Genomic DNA, 17,188 nt, shown 5'->3' with positions numbered 1-17,188 from the left:
CCTCTGCATTCTTGGATTCACGTTCTCACCTTTTGAAATAGGTGAGAACGTTAGAAAAAAAGCAGAGAAGCCCTGTGAAACGGATGAGTAGTTGATCAGCTAACATGGATGCTAAATGTAAAAGAATAGAAATGTTTTTTTGGGAGGGAGGGAGGGGGGAGCACTCTGAGTGGCGTGTAGGATCTTACCTCCCTGACCAGGGTTGGAAATTGCATCTCTAGAGTAAAAGCCTGGAGTCTTAACCACTAGACCACCAGGGAAGTCCTGACAACAGAATTTTGATGGAATAATACTTGTCTTTAAGTGCTAATGAGTCATAAGCAAAACTCAGTTCTCTTTCCTAAGGTCAGAATAGCAAGTCTAATCAGTATGAGCACAATTCTCATCAGGTAGCCAAGACTGCTACAATATCTCTACATATATTTTGCTAACCAAAGAAGCTTGGAGACATTACCTTGTCGCTTCCATCTTTTGTTCTTCCACATAAAGATGATCACCAAACTATCATTATGATTAAAGCTCATCATGCTCAATTTTAAGATTTGATCCATCATAGGTGAGCATGAAGATAACTGAGTATTTGAGCTGGGGAACTTCCCTAACAGATATGGTGAGTTAATTCTAGTGAATGGAATCTAACATAAATCCAATCAATTCTTGTTTCCTAAGGACTCAAACCAACCCACTTGTTCATATTTTTATTATTGCTACTTTATCATCTTCCACTTCAACCAATAATATCATTGAGTAATTGTATTCTCTACCTGTGTTCTATTTGCAATCTAATCTCTCATTATTTTCCCAGATCAGTGTTGCTGACGTGGCTCTTCTTACTCATTACCCTCCTGAGCAAAAAATTTAAATGCTTAAAAGTGGCTCTTAAATTTGCACATATGTAGTTCAGGATATGATATGCATAAAGGGTAATACAGACTCTTTTCATGGACAAAAATATCAAACTCAAACCCTCAAACTGTAAATAGATATGCTTTTTAAAATGTTTTTATAAAATATTAAATTTTCGATATTAAAATATTAATCAATTAATTAAAATATTGATTAATATTAATTAATAAATTAACATTATTTTATAAAAGATTAAATTCTTTGAATACGTAAAAATTCAATAATTTTAATATAATTTCATGTTCATTAGTAGTCATTTTGCCTTTTGACTTTTAAGAAGTATTTTTGATATTTTCAGTTCAGTTCAGTCACTCAGTTGTTTCCAACCCTTTGCAACCCCATGGACTGCAGCACGCCAGGCTTCCCTGTCCATTACCAAGTCCCGGTTTTTTGATATTTTACAAAAAAATTTTAGAAAAATTTGAAAAAATTACTTTTCCATTTTTTTCATTTACTTTTCATTTACATTTTGATAAATATACATTCCAATTTTCTATACTCTGATGCAATTAAATATTTTAATCCTTTATATAATTATTGTTTAAGTAAAATGCAAATTATGTGAAAATATTATAACAATATAGTGATTTTGCTAAAATGGAGGTCAGAAAAATTTTATGAATAAACATATAATAATTTATGAATTATATGTTTTACATTACTTTTTCAAACATCCCAGGACTTCCAGTAGGATGAATACGTAGATTTATAATAATTAAATTCCATCATCTTTCATATGTTTGCTGGTTTTAGCCATATGCAGGTATAATTGTCAAATTAAGAAAAAAGATCAACTTGATTTATAGCTATAAAATATTTAGATGTGTGGTATGTGGACCTCCATATCTCATGATCCCAAAATATTAGAAAGATCTGCCATGAGTTTTGTGTGGCCACTGAAGTCAACTTTTAATATTTATGCAGTTATTAAAAATATTCCATTACACTTCAGACATACAAAGTATAACGTATAATATAATGAACAGCTACATCATTACCAGCCTGTTTAAAGTTTAAGAGAGTACCAGTAATTTGGTGTCCCTGTTCACCCATCTCCACCTACATTCACTCCATGCCTTCCAAAGGTAACCACTATCCTGCATTTTTTATTGCTATTTCAAATGGCAAGTTCTTTAAAGGTGTTTTCTATTTGTTGATGAAGTCTAGACCTGTTTGTCACTGTATATGATAGCTCTTACACAAATACACTTGTGTACTTGTCTGAATAATTCTGCAGATTCCTCTTAGGTTTTCTAACTAGACAATAACACACTTGAGAACAAAAAAAAATCTTTGGAATTTTCCTTTGCAATTGCCATATTTTCTATTTTTTTCTTGCCTTAATCTGCACTGGCAATGACCTTTAGCACAGTGTTGAACAGAGGTGGTAAGCTAACCTTCTTGTCTTATTTCTGATTTAAGAGGGAAAGCTTCTAACATTTCTTCATTAAGCATGATAGGTGCTGTCGGCTGATGATATTATTTCAAGAAGTGAAATCAGAGTTCTTTTAAGAAAAACTCTTGCTGACAGGAGGATGAATTGGAGCAGAAATACCTAGGAACCATATTATAGGAATCAATGTTATTTAGTGAAAAAGTGATGGCGCCTGTGATGCCCCATCAGTAGAACACACTTCATGGTTCTGACTCTGACCACTGTGATAAAGAATTCCATTTTCACTTGCTTGATTCATCAAGTTAGACAAATGTTAACATAACACAAACCCACAAGGGTCTTCCAGTGGATAATATCTAAAACTATGGTTATTTTACTTCATTACAGATTCCGTATATGGCTCCATTACACAGAAAAGAATCATCTAAGTCTCTGACAATCAAACTGATCTTTTAATTCTCTTGCAAGTTTTTTCAGGAAACAGCCCCATAAGATGCTGACACAAAGCAAAGCCATTTTTTAGGACCACCTAAGAAAAGCTTTAGGAAAATTAAAATTTTCTAAAGAAAGTTATCTCTCAGAAGCTCCACAGAAAGATAGAATCATTTACATTGCTTTGCACTTGCATATTAGGAGAGGTAGAAAACACTCAGTACATATTTTATAAATAAATATCTATTGAAATGAGGAAATTCAATCTCAAACCTTAAACTGCAAAGTATTCAGTAGCTCATTTTTTTTCTCCTTACATTGTTTAGGCTAGTCAGTAGATTTTTCTTCTCTTTTGAGCTCCTTATATTTTTCATTTTATTTTTCTATGTAGACATGTAATATAGACACTGATTATGTCTTATAAATAATAAGATAAGGATTTCAATCCCACTTAAAATTTTTGAGAATTTGTAAAACTGCTAAATTAATAATATTGCATATATTTCACTAAATTTTGTCCCCTGACCCACTGTCAGTAAATATAACATTCTTAGTATAATGGACATGCTTAATTCTAACTAAATGGCCCTAAGGGACAGTATCTGCCATAGCAATGAAGTTTAATGACAATTCTGCTGACATCTCTCCTATGTGAAAATGAAATCATGTGGAAAATGATTTCTATGCTAGCAGAATAATTAAAACAAACAAAATTTGATTTGGTAGAAATGGAAGCTCAGTTTGTCTCTGTTCTCATGGGGAGGAAGATGATTACTTCACCACTAGCTCTAGTTGGTATTATGTTTCCATGCTCTTTAAAAACAATCATATATATACATATATAGATATAATATATATAGATGTTCTAATTGTATTATAACTAAATCCAACCAACAGTGATGCTAATCCTAAGGGATTTTTGTGGGGTTTTTTGTGTGTTTCTTTTTGCTGTGTGAATATTTCTCTGTTTTGAATATTGCTCCAGAAAATTGAGTCTTTTCTGAGATTTAGCACTTTGGATATAGAGATATTTTCATTATTATGGCATTTCTTCTCATTGGCTTTGGCCTTTTTATGAAATTCATGCTTTTGTCTATACCAGCCAAGTAAGAATTATACCTAAGTAAAATATGTGAGGTTGCTAGGCTCTGGCACTGTTTAAAAGAAATTGTGAAAAATAATTGAAGGAAAACACCAAAGTAAGCTTTTATGATTTTAGGAACCAAGGGACTTCTATCACAAATATTCTTCTACAAAGAGAGACAGTTTTAGTTCCTAACAAAAATTTTAATGAACAGCATGTACTACAAGGAAACTGGAAAATACAACCAATTAAAGTCTAAGCAACGTATTTCAAAGAAAGTGTGAATAGAACACTTTACTTGAATTCTGTCAACATAGTGTAATGACCTTTTTCTTTATTTGAAGATGGCTGATTTTAAATAAAAGTTATTCTATCTGTGGAAGAGAATTTACAGAAGGAAAATGCTACACTTCAACAATACATAAAATGAAATGTCAATTCATTCTCATAAGTCCACAAGAATATTCTGTACTGTACAAACAATGTTTTCAATGCAGCTGAAACATATTAACCACTCCAAGCATAAACCACTTCATTCACAAAACATGCAGCATCCAGAGTGTTTTTTGCAGTATGAGATTGTACCAAATAATTATTATTTTCATGGATTTCAGAACACTCTGTTTTACCAAACCCTCTCTAAAGATTTTGTAGGTTTTTCTTATGTGTTTTCAGTACACAAATGTCTACTCTTCTAAGAGGATCTGTCTCACACGTCTACTTAGAGTGCTGTGTTGTTTCTGCCCTATTATTTGTCTGCCTCCTTCCAGGCTGGGCTTATACCTCAGTCGTTTTATCTATTGACCCACTTAGCTCATCCTAAGCATCAAGGTATCTCTTGATGATAGTGGTGAAACCAATGGGGAGACTCCCAGGTTCAATGCATTCCTATCATCCACAACTTGAACCTCTGTCCTTGCACTCTTTGAATCTTTCAAACATGTCCCCAAACTCCATCCCAATGCTTCCCTTTGTCAGTTGGCCTCAAAAATATAACACTTCTTCTCTTTTTCTTCCTTTTAGCCTCCTTGTATCTCCAAGAATCTTATTTTGTTGCCCTAACCACATACTGTATTTCTTTTTTTTTTTTTTACCAAAAATGCATAACACAGGGAGAAAATTCAAAACAGGAATGACTAATAAATCTTTTTCAATGTTCATTTCCCACATATTACCTAATCTAGTACTCTCTTTGTAGTTAATACAATCCTCATCTCTCCTGATCCATTCCAGCCAGTGTAATCCAGGCTAAAATCAATATGGATAACTGAGAGATGTTCAAAAATGTGTCTTGAAGACAGAATGAAAGACTTACATGACAGGAAAACATACACTTTACTTTTTCTCTTGTTTACTTTTTCGGTACTTTTGTAAAAAGTAAAAAATGTTTTGAACTTCGCTAAGTTCAAAAGGAATTTAATGGAATTTTCATCTTCATTTCAATGCTTTCTTATAGATTATCGTTTTTAGATCATCAACTCATTTAATTAAGAAAGAATATTTCTAATACTCAATTATTTAAAAACTATTATCGATTAGGCATATTTTCTTCAATAAAACATTTCAGGGGGCTAGTATTTTATTTAATTAGGCATCTATAGAATAAGTGATTGGGTTAGCTCTTTTCCAAATGACTTGGAACTAAAAAGAATTCATATTTAGTATAATTCCCTGGTTTCCACTCTCAGATAGAGGCAGTATATCATACATAGTTTCTGCACCAAACTGTTCAGTTCTGCTTCATGGTTCCTACATTCAAATTGTTCACAAGGTGACACTATGACCACAAGTCTAAAAGTCAAAACACTTTTATATAGATTAGAAAGGTCATGCCACCTGAAATGTTTATACCAAAAGTTTTTTTTTTTTTCTCCCTAATATCCTTTGGTGAATGAAATTAAAACATATTATTCATTTTAGATACTGAAACCCAAGAATTTCAATTATGACATACATTCTGACAAAAAATCTTTATACAGCAAGTAATGAATGAATTTCAGTGCCTCGTGACTTAAAACTAGATTACACTAACTGAAAGAAATTCAAAGATAGGGAATGTACAAGCTAAATGGGGTCTATAAAAAGGGTCAATTTATGTTTTCACCAAAAAGAATGGGTATCTATGAAAGCATTTCAAATATAAGTAATAAAATGAATATTTATAATGAATCAAAGAAAGAACTGCTGCCTGTCTTTTTAATTGATGAACAGTCTGCTAATCCAAAATAGTTAAAAAATCACTATTTGAAAATTCATAGCTATGTGCACACACATACAAATAAAAAGCTTGACTTTTACGTGCTTTCCTTCTAAGCAAGCAGAAAATTCAACAATATCTATTGTAATCCGTTACTTTTGGGTGGTGGCAAAGAACATACCTCAGTAGAAATTATATTAATTCCATCTACAAAGAAGTAGGGATGGTAAAGGGAAAGGCTATAATGTTTTCACAGAGCAAAAAATTATTGAGAAGTGCTTTCTGAATTTTCTAAGCAATCATCAGCTATCTTTAATGCATACTCCAGTGAAATCAAACAGTAATATGTACCGAAAAACATTTTCAGACAATAATAAAAACCTTAAAGGATACTAACAAAGTATATTTTTCACACTGGAAATCGAGCTAAAGTCATACATTAGTGAATCCATATTATGAGAAGATTGGACACTTTCTATCATTGTACAATGATGATATATTCAAGAGGTTTGGTACAGAGATCTTCCATAGGGACATTCATAATCGAAACATTTTCTACCCAATCACATCTGTGATATCAATATTCTTCCCTTTGGCCATGGCACTATAAACCATTTTTAGAGAATTTAGAATGAAACTTAGAAGTCATTACTTTAATCACCTTTATCTTTTTTTGTTGAATACTTAGTTTTCTTCTGATTATAAAGATAATAAAAACTTGCTGCAGACCTTTTACAATATAGTGAAGTACACAGGTATAAAAAAGAATTGACCATAATCATAACTCCTGGCTCAATTAACATAACATTGCAATCCATTTTTTAGTTTCATGTATTCACTTAAAACAATCATGAATGTGCTGTCATTAAATTCTTCACAAATACAGATTTTTAATGACTGCATAATATTCCATCCTATCAATGAAACACACTTAAATTGCATTCCTATTTCAGGTTGCTGAAGATGTTCTTTAAAATGTTTTTCTCCACATACTTATATATTCAAAAATACATCATTGTTTCTAGTGAACGTCCTCAGCAATCTGAAATAGAAGTGCATTAAATAAATTATATGTGCTGTGGTCCATGAAGAGTCGGACACGACTGAGTGACTGAACTGAGCTGATGCTCATTATAATCAACATCTATTTAAGATGAATTCAGAGGAGAGGAAATTCTTCCTTTTGTACATGAGGAAATGTAGATCATACAAGTTATGTGATTGATGAGGCCTAAAACTAAAGTTATCTGATTTTCCGTTTTACTATATCTATGTTCGTAAAAGAGTCTACTGGATTCTCTCCATAATATCATCCTCTACAAGTTAAAAGTGCAGATGTTGGATCTCATTCTGTTGTAATACATTCTATTACTATAACAACTTTGCTATCTTTAAATTTATAACCCATTATTCATCTTTCATCCATAAAACTATTTAATTCCCTCTTGAGCTTACATACAGTGGCAATAAACCAAATCAGAAAAGAAAATTCAAATATTAAAAAAAATAAATAGGAAATTTTAGAACAAACGAGGGAAAAAATAGAGTAAGACATTCTTTTCTTCTTCTTTTCTAGATTACAACTAAAAATTTACTTGAATATGGAAAAAGTCAACTCCATGGTGATTACCCACAGGCAACAATTTAAAATAAATTGAATAGATGCTATGATAAAGTATAATTACAATTCAAAAAGTTAAAGCATGTTAAACATAGTTGGCTACAATTCTGCAGTTATTTGGGAGGGAAACGAAGGGTGAAGGCTTCAGTCAATTTCTACAAAGTCAAGATAAGCATCCTAGAGACAATTCTGGCTGATTTTGGATAGGGAGCTTACTTCCAGGAAAAGTGCATTCCCTGTTCCAAGGGGGAGAAATAAATCAACAATCCAGAAAGCCTGAAACTTCCTGACCTTCCACAATCTCCACTATCACTGATGGATAAGCCAAAAATTTCAACTGAGAATTATTGGAAAAATATAACAGCTTTCAAGTCCATATGCATTTTAAGACTCAAGATTATTTTGCTTTTTTTAGAAGTGTAAAACTTTAGTCGTTATTTTTTAGAATTATAAAAATATTAAAATAATTAGAATATTCAGATAACCATTAATTGGGCAAAAATGTAATACGAAATCTCTGTACTCAAACATCAGAGCTTAGCTTTAAATAAAAATGGTAGGCCTTTAATTCACTTTTTTTCCCCCTCTATTCCTTTAAACTCTTTTGGGAGCATCGTTACTAATCACTATTCCTAATTATAAATGCTATTGGAACATAAATATGAAATCTACTGTAAGGGTAAAAATATATGTACGAAAGTCATAAATATAAATAGGTTAGTATATGATGTGACAAATGTTTTCCTTCATTCTAGTACAGGTTCTTCATCTAATTTTGACAAATAAAAATAATACAAATTAAGTGAATGGAAATTTATAGTTTATTCCAACTTGTGAACCAAAAGCCATTCTGCATCTATATATTTATATCCATTAAAAAAAGAAGAAAATCTCTAAATTTCAAAGTGGTTCTATGTCTCTGACTCATATTACTGGTTCAAGTTGTAAATTCAAGTATATTTAATTTAAAAACTTGATGTAAATCAATGGTATTGAGGTCCTACACAGAATATATTTGCCAATGTTTTGCATATTGTAGTTTCTTATTGTAATAAACCCAATGAGATCGCCCTTCATATATGTTTCTCATTTTTTCTTTTTCTCTTTTTTTACACATATAAGTGACAGAAGATATTTTCATAGCTGATACATTTTCAACTTACATAGGTCTACTTAAAGTTCAATGGTTCACAGTACTACTATGAAGTACACAGCAGGAAAGAGAACTCAGAAAGAACTACACAATAGATATGATCTTGAAGGTTGGATTTGCAATTCCCAGTATTCTGGCTATCAATTTTATTTTTCTCTCCCAAATAAGAAAGCTTCTGGAATACAAGTAACTGACAATAATACTGATTATATAGATAAGATTGCATTGGCTTCATTTAGTAATAAAGAAAAAGCAACTCAGTTTCAAGCTTTAGTACTTATTAAGTTAGTAATTATTTACCCCACATGTGCAATTGATAACAGAACAACATTTTTAACACTTCATTTCAGAGTCACTTACCCTCACAATTAAAACCCAAACTAAAACTTACATTTTAATGTGGATTTGGCCAACATGTTACACTTAATAGATTTAATTTTATTGATGAAAAAGAAATAAAAATGTTTTTAGGTGATTTATTTTCACTTTCAAGTTGCTACTAAGTTTCTTCATGACAGTCACTTCTACTACACTCTGCAAGGGATCCTCTACAACAATTCCAGTCTGTTCATTTCATCTCTGATACATCTTACAATGGTTAAATTGTATTTCTTTAATAATTACTAGGCAAAAGCAAGAAAGACTTAGGGTGTTTTATTATTATCACTGCAGCTAGAAAAAGAAATAGACATTGTCGCCCAAAGTTCCCTTCCACTTCATACATAAACACTTATCCAAACCCAAGTCTCTTGTACTTTTAGTCAAAGATGAGTCAAGTGACTGCTCCTGCGGTGATGGTAATAGTGGTTCCTCACAACAGGTGAAGAAAAATGTTTTATATAGACCACCAACCATTTAGTTTTAGACAAAAGGATGTGAATAATATTTTTGCAAACCTATATAACAGAGCTCAATATTATCTTTTACATACATACAAGTATGGACACATCTAGATACAGGAAAATCTAATGGACTGAAGATCTAGGATTTTAAAGAGACATAGGTGACTAGATAACAGAACAACAGCATTTTTAACACCTCATTTCAGAGACACTTACTCTCTCAATTAAAACCCAAACTAAAGTTTACATTTTAATGTGGACTTGGCCAACATGATACATTTAATAGATTTAATCTTATTAATAAAAGAGAAATAATGCAGTTTCCATTAACTAAAATATTCTTTATATAATGAGTTATTGCAGGGGTTGTTAAATAGAGCACTTATGTATGCATTCAAAACTGAACAAAATTATAAAGTATGAATTTAGTCACATATTTTATGGAATATAAACATGGTATAAGGAACATGAGCATTTGTTATAAATTAAAAGCTGAAAAATGTTACTTAACCAATATGATTTCCATTATAAATGCCTTTTTTTTTTTATCTTCTTCCTGTCTTTTGCCCATATTCTAGTTGGATTTTCTCCATTTTTATTGTTGAGTTTTGAGCATTCTTTGTATATTTCAGAAACTAATCCTTTGTTGATGTTAAATGCCTTTTAAACTACTGACTTAGAAAATTGATGTCTATAGGTCTTTTAAGATATTATTCCTGTTAAATACTAATTGAAAACATAAGGTAAAAAACATTTATGTAAGAAAAAAACAACCATTTCTATTGAGATCATAGCAGGCTGAAAGCATCTTTTGGCACTTGACTGAGCTGTCTAATATGTATGTTTCACTCGTATACACACCTACACACCCACTGACATCTTACATTATCTATATGATATTTAAAAGGAAATTTTCAAACATAAAGTGTTCCACTATAAAATTTGTGGACAAGTCTTGACTGGGTTACCTGAGCAATGTCTGGGATGTAGTTTTGTTTCTATATTTGAAATTCAATCATCAGTAATAAGATGACTTACCGGCCCAAATGAATTACTGTCAAAACTGTGTCCGTGATGATCACCTTCAACCCAGATGTGACCACGGGGGACTTTGACATAGCGGTTTTTGTGTCCCATAGTTCTAGAAATAAAATTAAAAAACTATTGAGAAAAGATCAGAAAAGAAAGAGCTCAAATAGGGAAGCATACAAACTCAGGGAGGACAAAATTCCTATTATAAAGATGCAATGGATTATAACAGGTTAAGTGTAAGGCTACTGTAGAATTTTATTTTTAAATAAGATGTGGTTAGGACCCTGTAAACCTACCCACAGTATTTTGTTTTCATATTTTTGTAGGTAGAATTTTGTGCTTAAACAAGACACATTAGCACAAGAAAATGGTTTGCTACTTAATTCATAATATCCTGTATTTTTTAAATAAAACCCAATAAGCCCCAACAAAATACAGATCTATTCATTTCTGACATTTGCTTTTACCTCACTGGTCATCTTGGCCAGCTGCAGTCTTCACTATTTTAGTCAAATAAATGTCTCAAACCAAATGACAGAATTTTCCTAACCTCTTAATGCTTTAAAATTCAGAATATTTAAGAAAGAAAGCTAGATGATCTTTTCAAAGACAAACTAACAATGTCAACTGAAAATTTTTGATTAGTGCTATTTGATTTTATAAATCATTCTTGCAAATGAGAAACTTTTTAACAATTTTAAAGACAGTATTTGGAGAGCAATGATCAATGACGTACATTTAGTGGAATAGTCTATCTTCTGAAGTCTGACAAGAAAACAAATAAGGAAAGGCTCTCTCATACTGTGTTGGTAGCAATGTAAAATGATACAGATTTTTCTCCTATTTTGCCATTTGGGGTAGATTTTTGTCAAGTTTATTAATAAACTAAAATGTATGTGTCTTTTAACCTAGTTATTTACTGTTAGAAATACATTCCAAAGAAATAATGAGAAATACTAACAAATATTTATTACCACATATGCTCAATATAGGCCTTTTACAGCAATAAAAAAGTATCTTTTTAAATAATCAATAAGGGATTGGTCACATAAATTATAATATAATGAAATAAAAGGGATGAAATTAGATTAAATATTATCCTAAGCCTATAATAATTCCTTTTTAGAGACTATTTTTTTTCCTTCTTTTATTCCCAAAAGAATTCCAGAAAATATCTAGCTTAAAGAAACTTTGCAATAAGTGATAGGTTAATGAATAAATGTCACTCCCAAGTCTATAGACTTAACCCCAGAGTCTGAGCTTTATACACGGTTCATGGAGGTGGAGTCTCAATCAGACCATTTTTGTTAGTAAGTTGTATATGTGCAGAAGAATACATTAAAAAGGAAAACTATACATAAATCGGTGCTATAGAAATTGAAACTATTCATTATCTAGAATGGTTTTTAATTTTCAAGATAATTTCTATGTTGAATTACTTTGCTTTAGATCAGTAAATCACTCATGCAAGGAAGCAATGTTGTGGCCATTAGAAGCTCATAGTAAGTAAATGACTGCTATGTATTTTTAATTACTGCTGGGAAGGAGAGTTTCAGCTTTTTAAAGAAAAGCAAAACCAAGTTGAATATATCGTACTGTCATATAAATGTTCTTCAATTAAAATCAGTCAATTAGTTCTTGACATCACTACTGCTTTTATTATGAGACTCCCTCTAAGAACTACTATCCCAACATCAAGTGTTAATGGTGCAGAAAAGACCCTTTTACTTACTTGTTGGCAAAGCACATTCTCCTGATAAGTCCAAATATTGGTTTACCTTATTAAACTGGCTATTTTGGATAAGGACTTAGAAAGGAAACAATTACCCATTTGGTCTACTTAAATAATAATTCAAGCAGAATTATGAAATAAAGCTAATCATCTCTGTAATGATAGGGTAAGTTTTAAGTCAAGCATATTGTTCTGGAAACCAAATCTTACATAAAACTTAGACTCAGTTTCAATGTCATATAAACCAAGAGGTTAAGATATTTATGATAGAAAATCATAGTATCATAAAATTACCAGTGATAGTTGCACATTTTCTTGCATTGACTGTCTTATTTAAAAATTTTAAATACATGCAAAAGAATGCATGGTACAAAGTGCTCAACAAACATTTGTTAAATGAATGACCAAAGGAATGTATAACTGAAGAATGAAAAATACTGTCACAAAGATTGAATAATATAGTAGAAAGTACATAGAGTCTTGAAGTAGACTAAACCAGTTTTAAACTGGATGTTATTTATATTATTCACAAGTAATCCCGTGCAAGTTACTTCATTTCTACCTCTGTCCACTTTTAAAATGGGACAGATTAGACATACCCTAACGGGGTTGAGGGCAGGGGAAGAGGGTATCAGAGGATGAGACGGCTAGACGGCATCACTGATTGAACATGAACTTGGACAAACTCAGGGAGATGGTGAGGGACAGGGAAGCCTGGCATGCTGCAGTCCATGGTGTCACAAAGAGTCAGACACGATTGGGTGACTGAACAACAACGGGGTTGAGAGAAGGCTTAAGTAGTTAGATGACAATATAACGGAGAGGCTGGTATAGAGTATAGTCTCTGCAGACAGCCTGTTTTGGAGTTGATATCTGACTTAACACTTTAAAGTTTATGTAACCTTGGGCAAGTTGATAAAGGTCTTAAATGTCAGTTACCATATTTGCAGAATGGGGCAAATAATAGTACATAACTCAAAAAACTGTTCTTTGGATAAAAGTGGCATGTATTAAACACTTGATAAATGGATTCTCTTAGAGTTGAGACTTTCTAAGTAAAGCACTCAATGTATTTCTAATGTATAGAAAGAACTCAGTAAGCTCAGTAAGCGGTAGTTATTATTGCTATCATCTTCTTTGTCCACTATTTTCCTTCATTTTATAATTCAGAATGTGTTCAGCTTCTACTGCCTATTAGCATCAGTCTTTTAAAATTACCTGAGCTATGCTTCAATAATTCCTTTTCCCTACATTTGCACTGGTCTTGTAGACTGTTTTTAATGGTACAGTGAATCTTATTTTTTCTTTTATTCTTATGCCCTTCTGGGACATTCTAAAACTTATATGTGAAAACACAATATATATGCTTGTGCATATTCAAACACGCAGAGAGTAGTAGGTGAAAGCACAATCTACCTATTTATGCTTTTACTTACTAATCACTTGCATATTTGAATGTTGCTATGTTAATAGAGAATGGTTTACCTAGACACTAGACAGGGTGTGAAAGAATTCTGAGCTATAGAACCCTGATGAAATTCATCCCATATACACAGTGTATATTTTTTTCCCTCAGGTTTCAATCTAACTTTTTAAAAAATAACCCAAAGTAGCTTTAAAAAATATGATGTTAAAATATTGAGCTGGTTCTCTTTAGGACTGCCCAAGAAATATAATACTCCTAATAGAATATCTCTAGAGAAGGAATTTTAAATAGCTTTGTGCTCCTGAATTCACATAAAAGAAAGACAAGATAATCTTTTAGGTGATTTAACAGTTAAGAGAGGTCTCAGCCTACAAGGTTGTATGTATCTATGGGTTGCAAATAATTTTGGTTTTGACAGTCAAAAATGAATTCTGTATGGTACTCTAACTACCTATCTACAAAAAGACATTTTTGGTACTAGTTTTACCAAGACAAGTTACCTAGGTCTTATAAATGGAATGAAGAATGATTGCTTCCAATTTGATTTGACCTTGAAAACAATGTTTTTTTAAGTCTCCGAATCTTTTCAGTCATCAGTTGAACACAAAATTGTCTGTGTAATCCTTGATGTCACAAGAAGGAAACAAATTCATATTTAAAATATCTCATAAGCACACACACATATATATTCTTAATGTAGGCAATCAGTATTAACAAATTATGATTGTTTAAGGTATTTTTAATTATTTATTTTTCAAACAACTCTGTTAATTTATTTTCATTGTACAAAGAAGATGCTGTCCTGAGGGTGTTCACTGGACACTCCCAGGATCCTAGACCCCTGAGTTTTCATTGTCAAGAAGGGATTAGGAGTAGAGTTCAGGACTGTGTAACATCAAGAGCTAGAACCAGATCGCTTTTACCATCATTAATAGACTGGACTAGAAAAAAGATACCTATCATCAGGAAAGGAAAATGAAAAGAACATCGTCTATCTAAGGCAGGGGTCCCCAAACGCCAGGATCTAATGCTTGATAATCTGAGGTGGAATAGAAGTAATAACAATAGAAATAAAATGCTCAATAAATGTAATGCACTTGAATCAACCTGAAACCAACCCCGCTCCCAGTCCATGGAAAAACTGTCTTCCACGAAACTGGTCCCTGGTGTCAAAAAGGTTGGAGGCTGCTGATCTAGGGTGATTTCTGGAAGGGAAAAGATTCTCCCTTGAGAATCCACATACCACTCTCAAGGTGTGATTGGGGTTCAGATTCACACTGCTTATGGTTTGGAACAGTTAAGAATTAATTTTAATTGACTCCAAGAATCTGGCAGAAGGAATTATAAATCTCTTCAGGGATAATCTGTCAATTCAGAGTTCGAGTTTTCAAGTTTTCTATAGATAAGTTCCTACCAATAGGCACTTACTATCCAAAGACAGAACTCACAAGGAAGCAGCCAGCATTAATGAGAGAAAGTGTGTTAGTCATTCAGTCCAACCCCATGGACTGTAGCCCTCCAGGTTCCTCTGTCCATGAATTCTCCAGGCAAGAACACTGGAGTAGGTAGCCTTCCCTTTCTCCAGGAGATCTTCCTGACCCAGGGATTGGATGACTATAAATGAAAGAAGGAAGAACTGGCATATCTATCTAAAAGACTGCTTAGACTTTAGCACGGAGAGGTAAGGAAATTAAAAGTAGGAGAGATGGAGAATGTTATTAGAAAATGTAATGTCAGAGTAATTAGAGCCCCAAGGGAAGAGAATAAAAAAGGAACAAGGGAGAGGTAACACTTGAGAGATAGTAACAGAATTTTCTACAACTGATAAAAGCATGACTTGCAGCTTCTGTAATCAAAGTAAATCACAAGTAAGATAAATAAACAGAAAGAAATCACACTGTGATATACTGTAATAAAACTGCAAAACACTAAGGAATTCTTCTTCCCTACAAATTTTATAAAAGCTGCCAGACAAAAAAGAAAAGATTACTTTCAAAGGAATAACGACCTGCCAACAGAGTTTCCTTGTTAAGATATAAACATAATTCAGCAATTTTAAGTATAAAATTGAATGAGTTTTCAAAATCTACCCAAGCACATAATCACTAGATCAACATATGAAACACCTGAATCACCCAAAAATGTTTCCTTGTGCCCTTCCCCAAGCAAATCTGCCTCCATCTCCACCCTTGGCTCCCAGTTGAGCTTTCCGTCACTACGTTGTTCAGTTGCTCAGTTGTGCCCACCTCTTTACAGTCCCATGGACTGCAGCACACCAGGCGTCCCTGTTCTCCGCCATCTCCTAGAGCTTGCTCAAACTCATGGCCATTGAGTCAGTGATGCCATCCAACCATTTCATCCTCTGTCATCCCCTTTCTAAAATTTTATATAAATGGAATCATTCCATATGCATTCCTTTATTTGTTTTCTAATGTAGTCTATTTGCTTTTGAGATTAATCCATGTTGCTGCATATATGAGTCATTTGTTACTTGTTTCTTAATACTATACTATTATAGAGATATGTCAATAACACAATTAGTTTATCAATCAGTAGTTCATGAACACTTGGGTTGCTTCCAGTTTTGGGCTATTATCAATAAAGCAGCAACGAACATAAAAATATTTATGTGAATACATGTTTTCATTTCTCCTGGGTAAATATCTACAAGTGAAATAGCTGTGTCATATAGTAACTGAATGTTTAAACTTACAGCAAATTTGTCAAACTGACTTTCAAAGGAGCTGTACCAATAGTATGTGAGTTCTAGTTGTTCCACACACACTTATGTTGTTGTTGTTCAGTCACTAAGTTGTGTCCTACTCTGCAACTCCATGGACCGCAGAACACAAGGCTTCCCTGTCCTTCATGATCTCCTGGGGTTTGCTTAAATTCATGTCCACTGAGTTGGTGATGCTATCTAACCATCTTATCCTCTGTCACCTCCTTCTCCTCCTGCCCTCAATCTTTTCCAATGATCAGGGTCTTTTCCAATGAGTCAGCTCTTTGCATCAGGTGGCTAAAGTATTGGAGCTTCAGCTTTGGCATCAGTTCTTCCAGTGAATACTCAGGGTTGATTTCCTTTAGGATTGAATGGTTTGATCTCTCTGCAGTCCAAGGGATTCTCAAGACTCTTCTCTAGCACCCCAGTTCGAAAGCATCAATTCTTTGGTGCTCTGTCTTCTTTATGGTCCAACTCTCACATCTGTCCATGACTACTGGAAAAATCATAACTTTAAATATAGGGACCTTTGTTGAGAAAATGATGTCTCTGCTTTTTGATTATGCTGTCTAGGTTTGTCATAGCTTTCCTTCCAAGGAGTAAGAGTCTTTTATTTTCATAGCTGCAGTCACCATCCACAGTGAT

The 17,188-nt window shown here is 32.8% G+C and overlaps 1 protein-coding gene across 11 annotated transcripts in view; it reads right to left on the bottom strand.

The window, feature by feature from the left end:
- Nucleotides 1-17,188, bottom strand: part of IMMP2L (inner mitochondrial membrane peptidase subunit 2) — a 917,103-nt gene that overhangs the window by 203,324 nt on the left and 696,591 nt on the right. For all 11 annotated transcript variants that reach the window (XR_014067691.1, XR_014067696.1, XM_081537156.1 and 8 more), the window contains one exon: nt 10,670-10,772. Coding sequence is in view for 9 of the 11 variants with exons in the window: in XM_081537156.1 (XP_081393282.1) it covers nt 10,670-10,772 (103 nt within the window). In the remaining 2 variants the exon portion in view is untranslated. The remainder of the gene's footprint in view (nt 1-10,669; nt 10,773-17,188) is intronic.

The sequence above is a fragment of the Giraffa tippelskirchi genome, chromosome 10 (genome assembly GCF_054371585.1).
Source record: "Giraffa tippelskirchi isolate mGirTip1 chromosome 10, T2T-mGirTip1v1.2.pri, whole genome shotgun sequence".
NCBI classification, from domain to species: domain Eukaryota; kingdom Metazoa; phylum Chordata; class Mammalia; order Artiodactyla; family Giraffidae; genus Giraffa; species Giraffa tippelskirchi.
The sequence above is the reverse complement of the archived record's forward strand: the minus strand, read 5'-3'. Positions and strand labels throughout refer to the sequence as shown.